The sequence below is a fragment of the Dryobates pubescens genome, chromosome 13, assembly GCF_014839835.1.
Source record: "Dryobates pubescens isolate bDryPub1 chromosome 13, bDryPub1.pri, whole genome shotgun sequence".
In the NCBI taxonomy this organism is placed as follows: domain Eukaryota; kingdom Metazoa; phylum Chordata; class Aves; order Piciformes; family Picidae; genus Dryobates; species Dryobates pubescens.
Window position 1 is genome coordinate 17,143,967 of NC_071624.1, and position 16,429 is coordinate 17,160,395.

General features: G+C 44.4%; 1 protein-coding gene across 2 annotated transcripts; it reads right to left on the reverse strand.

The window, feature by feature from the left end:
• Positions 1-204: 204 nt before the first annotated feature.
• Positions 205-13,298, reverse strand: SEC62 (SEC62 homolog, preprotein translocation factor). Of its 2 annotated transcripts, XM_054166789.1 has the most exons (8): positions 13,193-13,298; positions 12,385-12,490; positions 10,345-10,555; positions 7,175-7,267; positions 3,752-3,812; positions 2,797-2,916; positions 1,567-2,056; positions 206-1,010 (listed from the first exon to the last, which is right to left on the reverse strand). In XM_054166789.1, exons 1-7 carry the CDS (start codon positions 13,221-13,223, stop codon positions 1,590-1,592), a joined length of 1,089 nt encoding a protein of 362 aa, XP_054022764.1. In that variant the 5' UTR covers positions 13,224-13,298; the 3' UTR covers positions 206-1,010; positions 1,567-1,589. The 2 variants fall into 2 exon arrangements, with proteins under 2 accessions (XP_009900670.1, XP_054022764.1); XM_009902368.2 differs by having other exon boundaries at positions 205-2,056.
• Between the last annotated feature and the right edge of the window lie 3,131 nt (positions 13,299-16,429).

Consider the following 16,429-nt stretch of genomic DNA (forward strand, 5'->3'; position numbering starts at 1 on the left):
AACGGGTCCTTTAATTTTTGGCTAGATGAATAAAAGTGATCCCACTGATCTGTTGCCTAAATACTCAGGAAATTTAAGCAGCAAATGCACCATATCCACAAATATCATCACCCCCCATTATTTGCAGGGTCTGAAAAATTAGTGTCTTCATCCAAAATGCCAATGCTGGAAAGAAAGGAAAGTGATTTAGGCTAGGGAAAAAACTTCTCTCCGTCAGTTATTAAAACATCACCTCAGCCTTACCTTCTCTGAGCAGGTTCAGGAGACCATCAGATCCACAGTTCCTGTTAAGAGTCACCTAGAGGAACAACACCAAGGCTTAACTTCTGCAGTGCTCAGTCAACCACAACACACAGGAACACCCTCCGAAGAGCCAGCAGAAAGGGATGCGCAAGAGAAACTGCACAAAGCACTCCAAGGTATTTATAAACAAATTATTAATGGTCACTTCAGTATTAGCTTCGAGTTACCGATATTTCTCAACAGATGAATGCTCTCCTGCCCCTTCAGTTTAAAAAGTATTCCAGTTCCAGAAGATAGAAAGTTTTAACATTAAGGCATACATACAGCTATGTTGTTTGCTTTCATTTAATAAAGATCAATTTACTCAATACTCAAATACATGGAATGTTGGCACAAAACTAAAGCTCTTGTGGAACAGCTACCGATCATACACAAATATTCTGTGAGGTCCTCTTGACTTGCATTTCTCCGATAGATACACCACAAAATGGCTTTAATAATACAAACTGAATGCTGGATCAAATCTCTAAATAATAAGTAGCAGTTAAAAGTAAATGGTTTGCTTTATTTGTAACTTATGTACAGAATACACTCTCTCTCTTTTTGTTGTTGTTGCTGTTTTGTTTTTAATTACGATGGAGCAGGAGAAAGAAAACAGCCATCACTTCCAAACCATGCTGCTCCCTTCCCCCTGCTGGAGATGACATCTTCTCTCTCAACCAGATGTACAAAACCAGTTTGGATTTCCTCGGTTGCTGGCACACGGTCTGGAGAAACAAGAGAACACCGCAGCCAAATTTAGCACTACCAGCTTCTATTTTCAGCAAAATGCCTCTGCTAAAACTAGTTTTCGTAGGAAAAGTTTCCACAATCTTTTGAAAGCAAAAAAAATCAAGGAAAATATCAAGAAAGCTGTGGGCTAAGAAGAAGGGCTTTACCTAACTAGCTATCGAATGAGTTGTACTAGAAATAATCCGAGATTTGGTCATTCAACTTTTACCTGTTTTACAAAAGCTGGGTTTGAGAAGCTAAACTCATCGACCAGTTATGCAAGTACCAGAAAATTATGGTTTTCAGAGTGTTTGAGGACGATATGGGCAACCTACCAATCAATAGAAAACTTGTCAGATCGAGAAAAATGTTTGTCAATGGATATTAATGATTAACATAGTACCAAGTAATCAAGTTAATGGTTAAAAAAACCCGAAGGAGCTGGATATAAAACCGTTTGGTAACACGTATACTTCAGCAAACAAAGATGCTACTGTATGGTCTATGTTTTGGTGATCAGCCAACAAAGAAAATCCAACCATTTGCACATACTTAGTCCCCCGAACCACAGTGAGTTACAATTTTTCATGTGAAGGCCTGCTTTCGGTATTTTCCTCCTCTTCCTCTTCACAATCTCCTTCATCTGTCTGCTGTTCTAGTTCCTCTTTTGTGATCATTTCAAAGTCGTTTCCATTTCCACTACTGTGCTGGGACCTGTCGTCTTCGCGCCTGTCACTGTCAGTGTCTGAATGTCGCTCCCCTCCCGAGCCGTCTGTTCCCGAGTTCCGCGTTGCTTCTGTTTTCCCATCCTCCTCTTCCTTCTTCTCGCTGTCTGATTTCTCCTCACTGTCATATTTCTGCTGCTTTTTGGATTCTGTTTTTTCCTCTTTCTTTGAGTCTGCTTTTGGTCCTTTGTATTCGTGTGTGTACAGAGGCCTGAAGGAGTCAATGAATCCTACATCTGCCGTCAGGTTTGGCAGGAACCAGAAGTGGTGCCTTCCTCCAGTGATGAGCCAGATGATGAGAAAGAGGATGCAGCGAGCTGTACGAAAAAGGGAAATGTTTTTCATTATAAACATCCACACTGTACAACTACCACGTAAGAGTAAGGAGCAGTCTGTCAAAGGCCTACTCTTATTCCAGATTCTTTGTGAGTTTCTGGCCTTTTTGCCTCGGTGTACTGAGCAACCTGATCTAGTTGATCTAGTTGAAGACATCACTGCTCACTGCAGACATGTTGGACTAGATGGCCTTTGAAGTCCCCTCCAACCTAAACTATTCTATGATTTTATGTCCACTACTCACACCCACCTCAGGCTAGGAACGGGGTGATCCTGGGGGAAAAAAGTCTCTCATTCTGCAATAGCATTGTGGAATAGTTTCTTGTTACTATTTCTCCCCTACTTAGGCATTCATCCACTCTATTACAGGCAAACAAGCCAAAGGAAGCTTTAATATCCTGGTTATACCATTCTCACCACTACGTCTGTTCTTGGGTTTAGTTTGCCTTCTTCGTTTCCCTTCCCTCCCCCACCACTTAAAAACAGGAGAGAAATTTGCACTCCCCGGGAAACGAAACAGGTGGCACAGGCCGGGGCTCGCTTTCTGTGGCGCAACTCTGCCACCCAGCGGCCAGGAGGGAAATACCTACCCGGAATCAGTCTGCATAAGCGTGAGACCGCCGGGTATCTCGGCCCCCGTGCAACAAGGAGGGGGTTTTATTACAGAACCCTACTCTTCTAGATCTGATCTGCTGCTGAAGCGAAGAAGAGCAACACTTACCAACGGCAAGAAGAAGAATACTGGCGACAAAACAGCCTGCGCCTACACTGAGGTAATAAACACCAACTCGCATTTCTGCTGGCCAGAGCGGGAACAGTGTTGCAGCTATAACAGCAATCACTGAGGAGAGAAGCATCAGAAATGGCATCAGTTTTTCCTGCTATCTGTATAAAGGCTCTTAGCTTACTATTTGTTCAACGTATTGGCTCATCATAGCAAAAGCTACTTATAGTAGTTTAAGCCCTGACTGACACCTTGTCCAGTCCCACTGTTCCCGTTTCCATACTGGGTAGCAACTCTAAAGACACTGTGCTTAGTTGACAGAGCAAAGAGAGCACCTAAGGAGGGCACAAGCAGGAGGTGAACAGGGAGCTGCCTGTAACTCGCAGGGCAGGGAGCTGTGTGGAGTTTGTCATGGCCCCAAGGCCTGAAGACAGCTCCAAGGGATCACGCAGGTTCTCAGGGAAATATGGCTCTCTCAAGATGAGGGAGCTGGAAGGTACAGGTCAGGGGTGTTGTCCAGCAGTGCAGTGATCTGTTAGGTCAGTGCTGTCAGTTAATATCAATACTAATTTAGATTGTAAGAATAAAATTGGCTGATTTGGTTTATCCTATACAAGTCCTAGGGTCAGGAAGGTGTCATTCATAAGTTTAAAATAATGCTTTCAACATCTGTCATTTTATATAACCTGTATTTGCCTATTGGGTAACTAACTTGTTAGATTAAAGCAACAGACAGAAACAGCTTGCAAACTGGTGCAAGTTCAGACCTTTGCTAGAGTTTGTTTCAGCTCCTCCACCCTGAGATCAAAATTCACATGGTGCAACTGCCATCAAATCATGCCAAAACTGGAGAGCTTTGTCCACAAAGACAGAAACCACTCCAAGGACAGAGAGGCCTGCTGATGCTAAGCCTCCATTTCCCATGTTCTCACTAACAGCTGCTCTCACTTACCAAGCACAAGTCCCATGGCAAAGGTTTTAAGGTGAACGGGGTCATAGATCCACACGTACACCTACAACAGAAAGGTCTGGTTTACACTTGGATCAACAGTTCCATTTATTCCCTTACCCACAAGCTCACTGCCACACTGTAGCCCCTGGAGCTGAACAAAGGGCCCTGCAGACAGCGTTGGGGCCAGGGAGCAGGGCAAGGAGCTGTGTATCACAGGTAGCACTCAGAACAGGTTTCTGCCAGTGAAAGGTGCCAAAGGAGACAGCCAGGCAGGGGCTGTGCCCACACTGCTGCTCTAGCTCTGTGCTGATGATAATCTGAGTCTTGTGGCAAGAGACCTGGACACTGTGCTGCTGAGGCAAGACATGATGCAGATCTGGGCAGAGCAGTGGCTGTGCTGAGGCTTCCAGCTGGGAAGAAGAACAGTGGAAATCTTAGACTGGATGCCTCTATGAATTATTTCCTGAAAGAAGCTGTACCCAGAGTAACTTGCACAGGACATAAAATCCTGGAGAAAACAATCAGATAGTAAAACCAGTGAGGAAATGACAGATTCAGAAATACCACTGAATCTAGGTTGGTTTTTATCTTTTTCACTCTATAGTTCAATAGAAAGCAAACAAACACTTTTGTAGGAAAAAAAATTAAGTTTCCCAGGTCTACCAAGTGGAAATAAAAGTAGTACTTGTTGCTTTGAGGAGATTGCCCTAAGAGAAGAAAAACCACAACCTGACTGTGTGGTACAAAGGAACCAGCAGAAATTCTCTGTTCACTTAGGTCCTGTGTGATGGCCTCAGACAGATTTAATTAGAATAGAATAGACCAGGTTAGAAGAGACCTTCAAGATCATCACGTCCAACCTATTACCCAACCCACCCAATCAACTAACCCATGGCACCAAGCACCCTATCAGGCCTCCTCATAAACACCTCCAACGATGGCAACTCCACCACCTCCCCGGGCAGCCCATTCCAATGGGCAATCACTCTCTCTGTGTAGAAGTTCTTCCTAACCTCCAGCCTAAACCTCCCCTGGCGCAGCCTGAGACTGTGTCCTCTTGTTCTGGTGCTGGTTGCCTGGGAGAAGAGACCAACCTCTGTCTGTCCACAGCCTCCCTTCAGGTAGTTGTAGAGAGCAGTAAGGTCTCCCCTGAGCCTCCTCTTCTCCAGGCTAAGCAACCCCAGCTCCCTCAGCCTCTCCTCATAGGGCTTGTGTTCCAAACCCCTCACCAGCTTTGTTGCCCTTCTCTGGACACATTCCAGCAAGTCAACATCCTTCCTAAACTGAGGGGCTCAGAACGGGACACAGGACTCAAGGTGTGGCCTAACCAGTGCAGTGGGGGGGGCAGTGCAGGGGCAGAATGACCTCCCTGCTCCTGCTGGCCACACTGTTCCTGATACAGGCCAGGATGCCATTGGCCCTCCTGGCTACCTGGGCATACTGCAGGCTCATGTTCAGCCTACCATCAACCATTGTACCCTCTGTTCCACAGAGCTGTTATCTGAATGTCTACAGTTGCAACACTCAGAACCAAGTGGCTGTGTGAGAACTGGGGAGCCATTTGAATCACCTTTGTTCAGCCTTATTGAAAAAACTTCCTTTTAAAGTGTAGGATGTTCTGAACTAGAAAAGTAAGAGGGTTTTTTTTTTCCCCTTCCCAAATGGAACTGTTTGAATCTTAGCTATGAACTGTGAAAAGAAGCTGTTGTTGACTAGAAGCCAGCAACTCTCTCAGCAGATCACAGAATGTCAGGGTTTAGAAGGGACCTCTAGAGATCCCCTAGTCCAAACTCCCTGCTAAAGCAGTGTCACCTAGGGCAGGCCACACAGGAACACATTCAGGTGGGTTTTGGAAGTCTCCAGAGAAGGAAACTCCACAACCTCTCCGGGCAGCCTGTCCCAGTGCTCTGTCACCCTCACAGTAAAGAAGTTTCCCCACTGTGTTCCAGCTTATACCCATTGTTCTTGTCCTGTCACTGGGCACCACCAAAAAGAGACCGGCACCTTCATCTTGATGTGTTAACTACCAGGAGGACACTTTGGAGGCAGTTGTAGTTTTTCAGTGTGATGGATCAAGTATTTAATATCCTGCCTCTCATGGGTTGACTATATGCAGGTGTAGCTCTGCTCTCAGTCAGCTGTCATATGAGCCCAAACCAGTTGAGGTTTGTGACTGGGGAGTAAGATGGTGTGCAACATTCAGTGTTTGCAAGGGCAAAGTAAGGAAGAAAAGGGGAAACAGTTCTAATGCACATACAGAAAGATTTGCTCTAAATTAGCTACTCTTTTAAAAAAAGCTCTTGAGAGCTGCAGTTCTTACAAGATGTTAGCTCATGAATAAACAAAACAGTTAAGGAAGTTGAGAAGTAAATACTGTCACACTGCAAAGGCACCTCATTCTGAGCACTGCCTGCCATGCTGGTTACTCCTTGTACAGGCACAGGGAGGATCAGGGGTAGGTGTGATTCTGTAGGAGGTGGGATGAAATAGAGTAAGGCAGGTTGTAGAAGAACTCACTGAAGAGTGAAGTATGTAACAGAAGTACATTTTCCACACAAAGGCTTTACTAACAGAGTTCCCTGCCATGTGTGTGTTCTCACCAACAGCACACAGGGATCTGAGGGGAGATCCCAGCACAGTGGCACAGCATCAGCACCAAGCACAGTGTCCTTTTGCTGAAGTAAAGACTGACCACTTATCCCAAATCTTAAAAGCACACAGATGACCCTGCACAGTGCTGAGCTGCTACAGAACTCAATTCTTTGCCTTCCAGCAAAGCAAAGCGCACAGAAGTTCTGAAGACCATGGGTTCCATGGTAAAGCCAGGATGGGAACTCAGGAATGCCTCAGTCTCACCTGTCTGCTCAGATGGCCAGGTCAGGCAGGCTCTGGGTTGCAAACATTTCTGACTTCCCCTTGTGTGCCTGAACATCATGTTCCAAAGGACATTTTGTTTAGAAATATTTCATCATGACAACACCCACAGGAAAATTTCACTTGGAAGGGACCTCAGGAGACACCAGTCCACCCTCCTGCCCAAAGCAGGGTCAGCTGTGAGGTCAGCCCATGTCACTGGGCACTTTACCCAACCTGGTCTGGAAAGCCCCTGAGCATGGGGGCTGCAGAATGGCTCTGGGGAGTCTGCTCCAACACCCCATTACACTCCCAGGACAAACATCACAGCTCAAGGCCACTGACACATACACTACAGGGAACTGAAAGTAAGACAGTGGTCCTATATTCATCTCCCTCTAACCTGCTTGTAGACATGTAAGTATCCAAGGTTTCAAGATCAGGCACCACACTGTCACTGATTATTCTTTCCACATGTCAAGAAAGAGTGTGCAGAACTGCAGTGAATGAACTTGGCAAGCTGACAGCAGCATGCTGATACTAAAGCTCAAAAGTACCCCTAAATCTTACCTCGTTTCCATCCAAGAAAACTTGGTCTTCATGTGGTTCAAGTTTAAATTTCCTCTTGGTTTCCTTTTTCTTGGGTGTTCCTGGGGTCTCATCCTTGGGAACAAACCCAAATTTTAAGTATTAAAAAAAAAAAATGAAGGCTTTACATTTCTAATGTTTTCATCTATTGAGTCTGGAAACTTTCACATCTTAAGATCACATTCGTACTTCCCCCCCACCCCCCCAAGTCAAGATGCTTTATTTCCTTTTGTTCTCATTTATTCCCAACTGGGTACCTAAAAATACAAGAAAATGGCAAGGAAAGAGACATTTTATTTTTAGTTAGTGTCTAAGGACTAGACTGTGACTTCAGGATGACATTATGTCTTCAGATGCCCAGCAAAGCTCTGCTGATATTAACAGAAGCACTACAAAATGATCAAGAACAGGGCACCACACTTCATCACTAACTGCATGAGAATTAGTTGGCATCTTCAGGCATACTTTACCTCACTGGCATCCTCTAAGAATCCCTTTCTTCCTGTTCATTCTCCATCCTCCTCCATCTCTTTTGGATCTTATGCTTTCTCATTGCTATCTCCCGTTTGCTTCTCTTTGCTTGAAACTAACATTTCAGTTGTTGTCCTGTGTTCCTGTTACTACCCACTGGCTTATATAATTCACTAAAATATCCATTCAATAATTAATGATTAGTTTAAAAATTAACATTGTATTTATAATGTAATTCTCAGGATGACAAGGAATGGGAGCAGTTCCTAACTTTCATAATCAGCATTTTAAAGTACCTCTGGAGGTAGGCAATATCTTACACTGGCTTCTGTATTGACTGCTTCCTTCTGCAATCCAGAGCTTGGAGCATGCAGACTGCATCTCTCACTAACCAGGCCATTATTCCACTTAGGAGTGCCTGAATGGGAATTGTCCTGCTTTTGACTGGGACAGAGCTATTTTTCCTTTTTAGTAGCTAAGACAGTGCTGTGGTTTGGAATCAGTGTGGGATTTGGTGTAGGAATGCTGATAATACACTGATGTTTTCAGTTGTTGCTAAGAAATCAAGGACTTCTCAGCTTCCCACACCCTGCTTGTGTGCAGGTGCCCCAGAAGCTGTGAGGGAGCATGGCCAGAGTGACAGACCCAAGCTGGCCAACAGAATGTTCCATATCATACAACATCATGCTCAGCATATAGATGACAGTTCCCTGGAAAGCTGAAATATCTCTTCCAGGACTGTGGTCTCAGGATTTTCTCTTCCAGGATCACAAGCTCAGAACAGGCTGGACCTCGGTCAGCAGGTGGTGAGCAACTGCATTGTGCATCACTCATCTGTACCTTATTACCATTATAATGAACATTTTATTTTAATTATTATTTTCCTTTCAACCTCCAAGTCTCCTTACCTCTTCTATTCCAATTTTCTCCCCATTCCCCAGAGAAGGGGAGAGTGAGTGAGTGGCCATGTGGCATTTGGCTGCTGGCTGCATTTAAAACACGACAGAGCAACTTTTGAGCACTAGCCTGCTAACTCTCACTGGATTCATGCCACTACATAGAATTAAAAAAACCCACATCCCCATATCAAGTTTCTCCTTTTGATTCCTAACATTTAAATGTAGGAGAGGCTGAGGGGGCTGGCGTTGTTTAGCCTGGAGTAGAGGAGGCTCAGAGGAGACCTTATTGCTCTCTACAACTACCTGAAAGGAGGTTGTAGACAGGTGGGGGTTGGTCTCTTCTCCCAGGCAACCAGCACCAGAACAAGAGGACACAGTCTCAAGCTGTGCCAGGGGAAGTTTAGGCTCGAGGTGAGGAGAAAGTTCCTCCCAGAGTTATCTGTCATTGGCCAGTCTTAACATATTTGTTGGCAACATGGACAGTGGCATCGAGTGTACCCTCAGCAGGTTTGCTGACAACACCAAGCTGTGTGGTGCAGCAGACATGCTGAAGAGAAGGGATCCATCCAGAGGGACCTTGACAGGCTGGAGAGGTGGGCCCAAGCCAACCTCATGAGGTTCAACAGGACCAAATGCAAAGTCCTGCATCCAGGCTGAGGCAATCCCAAGCACTGATATAGGCTTGAGAGCAGCCCTGAAGAAAAGGGCTTGAGGGTGCTGGTGGATGAGAAGTTCAACATGAGCCAGCAGTGTGCACTTAAGCCTAGAAAGCCAGACACATCCTGGGTCGCATCAAGAGAATCATAGCCAGAAAGTCAAGGGAGGCGATTCTCCCCCTCTGGTCTGCTCTGGTGAGACCCCACCTGGAGAACTGAGCCCAGGTCTGAAGCCCCTATTACACGAAGGATCTGGACATGCTGAATTGTGTCCAGAGAAGGGCCACAAGGCTGATCAGAGGGCTGGAGCTCCTCTTCTATGAGGACAGACAGAGAGTTAGGACTACTCAGTCTGGAGAAGAGAAAGCTCTGAGACCTTATTGTGGCCTTCCAGTATCTGAAGGAGGCCTACAAGAAAGCTGGGGAGGGACTTTTTAGGGTGTCAGGGAGTGATAAGACTGGGGGGGATGGGAAAAACCTAGAAATGGGCAGATTCAGATTGGATGTTAGGAAGAAGCTCTTCCCCATGAGAGTGGTGAGACACTGGAACAGGTTGCCCAGGAAGGTGGCGGAAGCCTCATCCCTGGAGGTTTTTAAGGCCAGGCTGAATGTGGCCCTGCTCTGAGCAACCTGCTCTAGGGTGAGGTGCCCCTGCCCATGGCAAGGGGGTTGGAACTAGATGATTCTTGAGGTCCCTTCCAACCCTAACAATTCTACAAATCAAAAGTCTGTGCAAAGCAGGCACGATGCAGGCTAGAAACATCAGACAAAACCTACCCAGTAGTACAGAGCTACTGACAAGCATCAAATATCACATTCCAAACATTCCTATTACCAAACACTGCAAAACTGGTTTTGTTTCTGAGTGCAGCTGCAGTGCTTTCAGATGCTGGGTCCCGTGTGTGTGTCACTCTATGCTAACAGACACTTGCACAAAGCATCGCTGCCCACGGCAGCTGGGGAGAACAAGCGTTTGATTAACTCAGAAGATGGTGAGGGACACAAAAGCCCAGCTGAAGCCTCTCTGCAAAATCAGGTATGTCACAGCCAGCCTTATTTTAAAGCCAGTGTAATCTTACCAATCAGTTAATGGATTCTGTTACACATCTGTCTCTTCTGTACTTACCTTCTTACACTCCTCTTTCTCACCATCCTTTTTCTTTTCCTTTTCTTTCTCCTTCTTAGTTTTTTCATCTTTGCCACTTTCCTTCTTGCTCTTTTTCTCCTCCTCTTTCCCACTCTCAGCTTTTCCTTTTTCCTTTTCCTTCTTTGTATCCTTGTCAGGTTTCATTTTCATCACTTTTAATGCTCGATGAAAGAACTGTTTTTTCAGGAGTCTTAAAATGAAACAAGTGAAACGATACATTGAAGTGTGGCTGTGACAGTACCATTTGCACTCAATCACCTTATTAGGTCCCATTCTAGGTTATCTAATGTAATCATGATGACTATCAAGCAGAGTTGTTTCAAGGATATGAAAAACCTTCTTCAGACAACTGTTGACATGGATTCTCCCTCTAGCAACAGCAAATTACTTCTTTGGGGGAAACTACTTTTCTTCACATCTGGAATTTAGGGAGCTCAGACACTGAGCCATCCCTAGAACAGGTCTGACTTGCAGAACAGCTCTTTCCCTTGCAGGAGCTACCTCTGACAATACAAAAAGATGGAACTGTGCAGGACATACTGCCCAGAGCAGAGTGCCACAACATCAACACAGCCAACAGCCAGGTCCTGACATAACTAATGAAATGCAGACTGCTTACTGGTTCCTGACATGATAACCCTCTATAGATCTGATGGACAAAGCATTACTAATGTAGCTTATTTGTGAACAAAACCCTTCAAAGGAAAACTTTGTGACTGTAGATCAATATGCAAATGTACCAGGAGACCTTCTGTAATGCAGCAGTGTTATGAATGCAGTTAATGACTTCTTCAAATATGCAACCGATCAATGCAGCTGACACAGGATGAAGCAGCAAGTTCTGAAACTTGGTTTTGTTTTATAGGGCAGGTAAACAAGCAATAGACACATCCAGAGAGCTAAGTTACTCTGGCTTAAGTTTTCAACATGCCTAAGCAGCCTCTTACATTGAAGGGACCAGTTTGGTACTGTTGTTCCCCCATCCCTTCCAAAAGGCAAAGGAAATGGACAGTGCTAATGTTCAGAACTTCAAAGACAACCTCAGTGACTTAAGGTGGCCTTCCTGTGACTGGCAACATCAAAGTGGGCAAGAGACACCAAATTGCAGACATGGTATGGTACCAGATCAGTGCATGCAATGACACTGGAGATAAGAGTCAGTGCCACAGAACAGAGGGTTAAACCCATTTTCCTTGCATACTACACCAGCACTCTTTGCACTGCTGGAGCTGAAGGACTTAACCAATTGTCACCTCTGCCAATGCTTTAGTAACTCAACGACCAACATGCAGATTCCTACCTCAGTACAAAGACTCTGGAAAGAAAAGCTTTGCTCTCTGCTCCATTAGAATTATGTTTTTTTTCTAAACTTGCTTGAAGAAATCAATGAAAGGATTAAAATTCAAACACAGAATCAGCCCTGCCCCAGCCCTAGAACTGAGAGAAGCAGCTCACCTTGCTGGATGGCTATTTAAAGGATGCCAGAGACTAAATATTAGGGTTAGGGGCTTTTTGTTATTGTTGTGGGGTTTTTTTGGTTGGTTGGTTTGGTGTTTCTCATTTCTAAGTGCAGGCACTCTCCAAGTGCAGGCACTCTCCAAGTGCAGGCACTCTCCAAGTGCAGGCACTCTCCAAGTGCAGGCACTCTCCAAGTGCAGGCACTCTCCAAGTGCAGGCACTCTCCAAGTGCAGGCAGTTCCCTTAACCCTCTGTGTCTGCCCCAAACATGGTAGAGAGAGAATATGCCATTTTTCCACAGAAAGCCCTTAAGAGTACACTCAGCAGCAGGGATCTACCGTTTGAGAGGCACAAAACTGAACCTCCACTTGAGAGGCATAAAACTGAACCTCCACATCCAACTTCTGCAGTGATGGCAGATTACACCAACAGGAAGAAGAAATCTGAGAACTCTTTACTATCCTATTAACTTAAAATAACTAAAAAATTAGTTCCTAAATAACCAAGACATGTTGCCAACCATGCTCATTAACAAAACTAATGAATTAGGCCAGGCCATACCTGTTGCAGTAGTCGACTACAGACTCCCGGGTTGTAAATAAAGCCTCTTCTCCTTTCTTTGCTTTTGCCCATTTAGAATCCAGAAGGCAATCCACAGCTTTTGAGGCTAGATGGGGGGGAAAATGGAAATAAAAATGCATTAAAATTAAGGACACTTATTGGAACATTCTACATCCCTTGAACCACACCAAGCAGTTCTGGTGATGTTCTACATCCTTTCAATCTGTAAGACTAGATGCTATTCGGAAGTAGAATAGAATAGACCAGACCAGGTTGGAAGAGACCTTCAAGATCATCACGTCCAACCTATCATCCAACACCACCTAATCAACTAAACCATGCAACCAAGCACCCTATCAAGTCTCCTCCTGAACACCTCCAATGATGGTGACTCCACCACCTCCTCGGGCAGCCCATTCCAATGGGCAATCACTCTCTCTGTGTAGAACTTCCTCCTAACCTCCAGCCTAAACCTCTCCTGATGCAGCCTGAGACTGTGTCCTCTTGTTCTGGTGCTGGTTGCCTGGGAGAAGAGACCAGCCTCTGTCTGTCTACAACCTCCCTTAAGGTAGTTGTAAAGTACATTAATCTTAACCATATACACCTTTAAATCGCAGAGCAAAAAGTTTATTGTGTTTACTTCAGGCTGATAAGATGAATTTCATGGCTGTCTGATAAGTTTTCAAAACCAAATGGTAAAATCAGTACTCCCCAGATAAAGCACTAGTAATTAACACAAACCAGTCCCCCTGCCCCCTCCCTCCAAGTACAGAAGGAAGTTTCATTCCCCACATAACAGGCAGCCTACCAATGAAATAATCAACTCGGTGGCCCATCATGTTGGTGGATTTTGTTGGGCAGTTGAAACGTAAGTATTTAGCAACAGCCTTCTCCTCTTTCAACGGCTCTCCCACCTCCTGCAACAGGAAGAGAGCAACGTTAAGACAGTTTGAAACACAAGGGAAAATTCACTCTGAAAGTCAGATACTGCAAAGCCCTTGTTATTTTATGGCAATATATAAATACAAAATGTGAAAGATGTGAAAACAGGTCAAGTCATTGTCCCCAAACCCACTCTGTGTACATAAAGCAGGAATTTTTAAGTTAGATGATCTCAGGTAACCACAAACTCCCTTACCAGCTCCTTTTTAAAAAGAAAGAACTGTGAGGAAAGTGCTGGGCACAGAGAAAGCTGCTTAGGGCAGAGAAGCTTGGTGAAAAGAGTTGTGAAGTTGAGTTCAAAGGAAAACAGAGTGAGGAATGAGTGTGTAAGAAGTGTCAGCAATGGCAGCATACAGAACAGCTTGAGTTTTGTGTGAAAGAGGAGAAAACCACGGTGAGAAGTTGAAAGATTTATCTGGAAAGTGTCAGTACCACAGCACAAGTACAAAATTAACTTCAACTGAAGAGTGCCATGGAGGAGATTGCTCCAATTGAGAGACTAGAACATCAGTGTGAAGCACTGCAGGGTGAAGAACTGGGACATCTAGCCAGCTGTTTTAGGAAAACAGAGCCCTGCAGAGTCACAAATTCTGCCCATTTACCAACCTGCAGAACTCAGAGATGTGTAAGACAGAGGGACGGAGGTGAGCATTTTCAGTTATGTAAAATTAAGACCTAATACTCATAAGCAGGAAAGGAAAAACCTTTCTAGCGTTCCTGCTTTGCAAAATCGTACCTGAAACAAGCATTTGGCACACTACACTGACTCATAATATCAGTCAGGGTTGGAAGGGACCACAAGGATCATCTAGTTCCAACCCCCCTGCCATGGGCAGGGACACCCCACACTAGATCAGGCTGGCCAGAGCCTCTCCAGCCTGGGCTTAAACACCTCCAGGGACGGTGCCCCAACCACCTCCCTGGACAACCCATTCCAGGGCTTCACCACTCTCGTGGTGAAGAACTTCCTCCTCACATCCAGTCTGGATCTCCCCACCTCCAGCTTCATTCCATTCCCCCTAGTCCTATCACTCCCTGATATCCTGAGAAGTCCCTGCCCAGCCTTTTTGTAGGCCCCCTTCAGATACTGGAAGGCCACAATTAGCATGCAAACTGCCTCAAAATTTCTTCTTCTAATCAACAAAACTTAGTACTCCAAATCTCCTTGTTACTGATCTGTGAGTAGCAGGAAGTACCAGGACATCTTTTTGGACTGGCACTGCCTTTCTGTACCTCTTCTCCTCAAGCTGGCCAGATTAAAGAAGCCACAAAAGAGATGGCTGGTTTACAGCAATACAGAGAATTCGAAGATTCCATTTCAAGACATAATGTTTCTAAAAGTCAATAAACCTACACAACCTCCATTACTGCTTTTGAGATGTATAATCATCTCATCACCAAAAGCACACTAAGTGGAAACAGAAGGTCGAATAGATGTTGTTACACAGGAACAAAAACTTCAGTTGTTTATTTTCAAGTTTGTGCAGCTCACTTTCAAAATCAACTGGTTAATGAATTATCCTTCTAGTGCAGAGTGTTGCTTTTCCCATCTGAGGACAATTTTAAAGAGAGTAATACTGACATAAGCTATGCCCAGAAGATTCTGTAGTTTGTTAGTTCTGACATGACTGGAATTTTGTTGAAAGTTTAAATTCTTCATCTGTACGCAGACATCTGCTCTCCTATGCCCAAACGAAGCCAGATGACCCTGACAGTCCCCACACAGATGACATCAACAACTTCCCCATGTCTAATCCTTTTTCCTTTTTAAATTTAAAAATCTGTGTAAAACATCAGATAGCCCATGGAAACTCCTCACTAACAGATAGGGAAAGTACACAGACCATTTATAATGCTTGTTTGATGCCCCCTTATATGGTACAGTTGTACCAGCAAGCGCAAATCACTCGTGATGCTACCAAGTTTGGTACCAAACCATCAACAAAATGAGTTAACAACACATTTAAAGTAACTGAGGGAGCATGCCCCATTGGTACTGCACAGCACATGCCAAGGTACCAGAGACTGATGACTGCAGGCAGCAGCCGTGCTTCAAACTGATGCCTTGCTGGTATCTCCTACCAGCAAATTAAACTTGAAACTCAGGGCAAACGTTCTTTGCAGCACGGACCATAACACAGCCAGAGAAGCTATGGATATTCACACTGGTGTTAATTCCTCTGCTAGGTTGCTTTTGTTCTTTTTTCTTCCTAAAATATTTATGATTCTGCTAGGTCATGTGATGCAGCACAAAGGCAGAGGCTGGCACCAAGAGATTTCAGGGGGTTTGATTGCTCTTTACTATCTCCTGCTTTGTCCTTTTCTGTGGCATAGTTTCATAACACTTCACACAACAAAAAAAAAAGGCTGGCATGGTTTAACTGAGAAAGCCTCCCCTGCCATCTAATCCCCATTTTTCAACCCATTTTCACCCCTTTATTAGCAAAGCCTGGCTTCTGTTAAAATATTAAACCAGACTGACAGAAAATAAGATCACACTTCATCACAAAGTAAAAATCAGCAAAAGCATTGGAAATTTCAGCATCTTAAACACTACTTTTTAAAGATGCAGTGGAACTGATCTTTATGCTCAGCTGTAAAAAAAAAAGCCCAAACTCAGCATTTTAAACCTCCTTATACCGTTAGAAAAGTATTATTGAACTATAAAGCTTTAAAACAGATGACACAGCCTTAGACAGCATTAGGAAAACGTTCTGATATTTAAAACTTGCTTTTAGAGGAAAGACAGAAAGATGAAAGAAACATCTCAAGTCTCAAGCTGTGCCAGGGGAGGTTTAGGCTGGATGTTAAGAAGAAGTTCTTCATAGAAAGAGTGATTGGCCATTGGAATGTGCTGCCCAGGGAGGTGGTGGAGTCACCATCACTGAAGGTATTTAGGAAGAGACTTGATGGGGTGCTTGGTGCCAGGGTTTAGTTGATTAGATGGTGTTGGATGATAGGTTGGACTCAATGATCTCAAAGGTCTCTTCCAACCTGGTTAATTCTATTCTACCTCAGGCAATGTATGCCTGGAATGTTGCAAAGTGTCTTCTCAATTAAAATTGTATAATTCATCTGTTTTCAATTAATTACAAAGTAAATA

Bases quoted from the DNA above. Each gene is read 5' to 3' on its own strand.
- SEC62 (XM_009902368.2), bottom strand. From the start codon at position 13,223: ATGATGGGCCACCGAGTTGATTATTTCATTG. The intron at 2,917-3,751 runs GTAAGTGAGAGC...TTCTCTCCTCAG, and splicing joins TGCCATGGGACTTGTGCTTG to TGATTGCTGTTATAGCTGCA. The intron at 2,057-2,796 runs GTAAGTGTTGCT...TTTTTCGTACAG, and splicing joins TATTCTTCTTCTTGCCGTTG to CTCGCTGCATCCTCTTTCTC.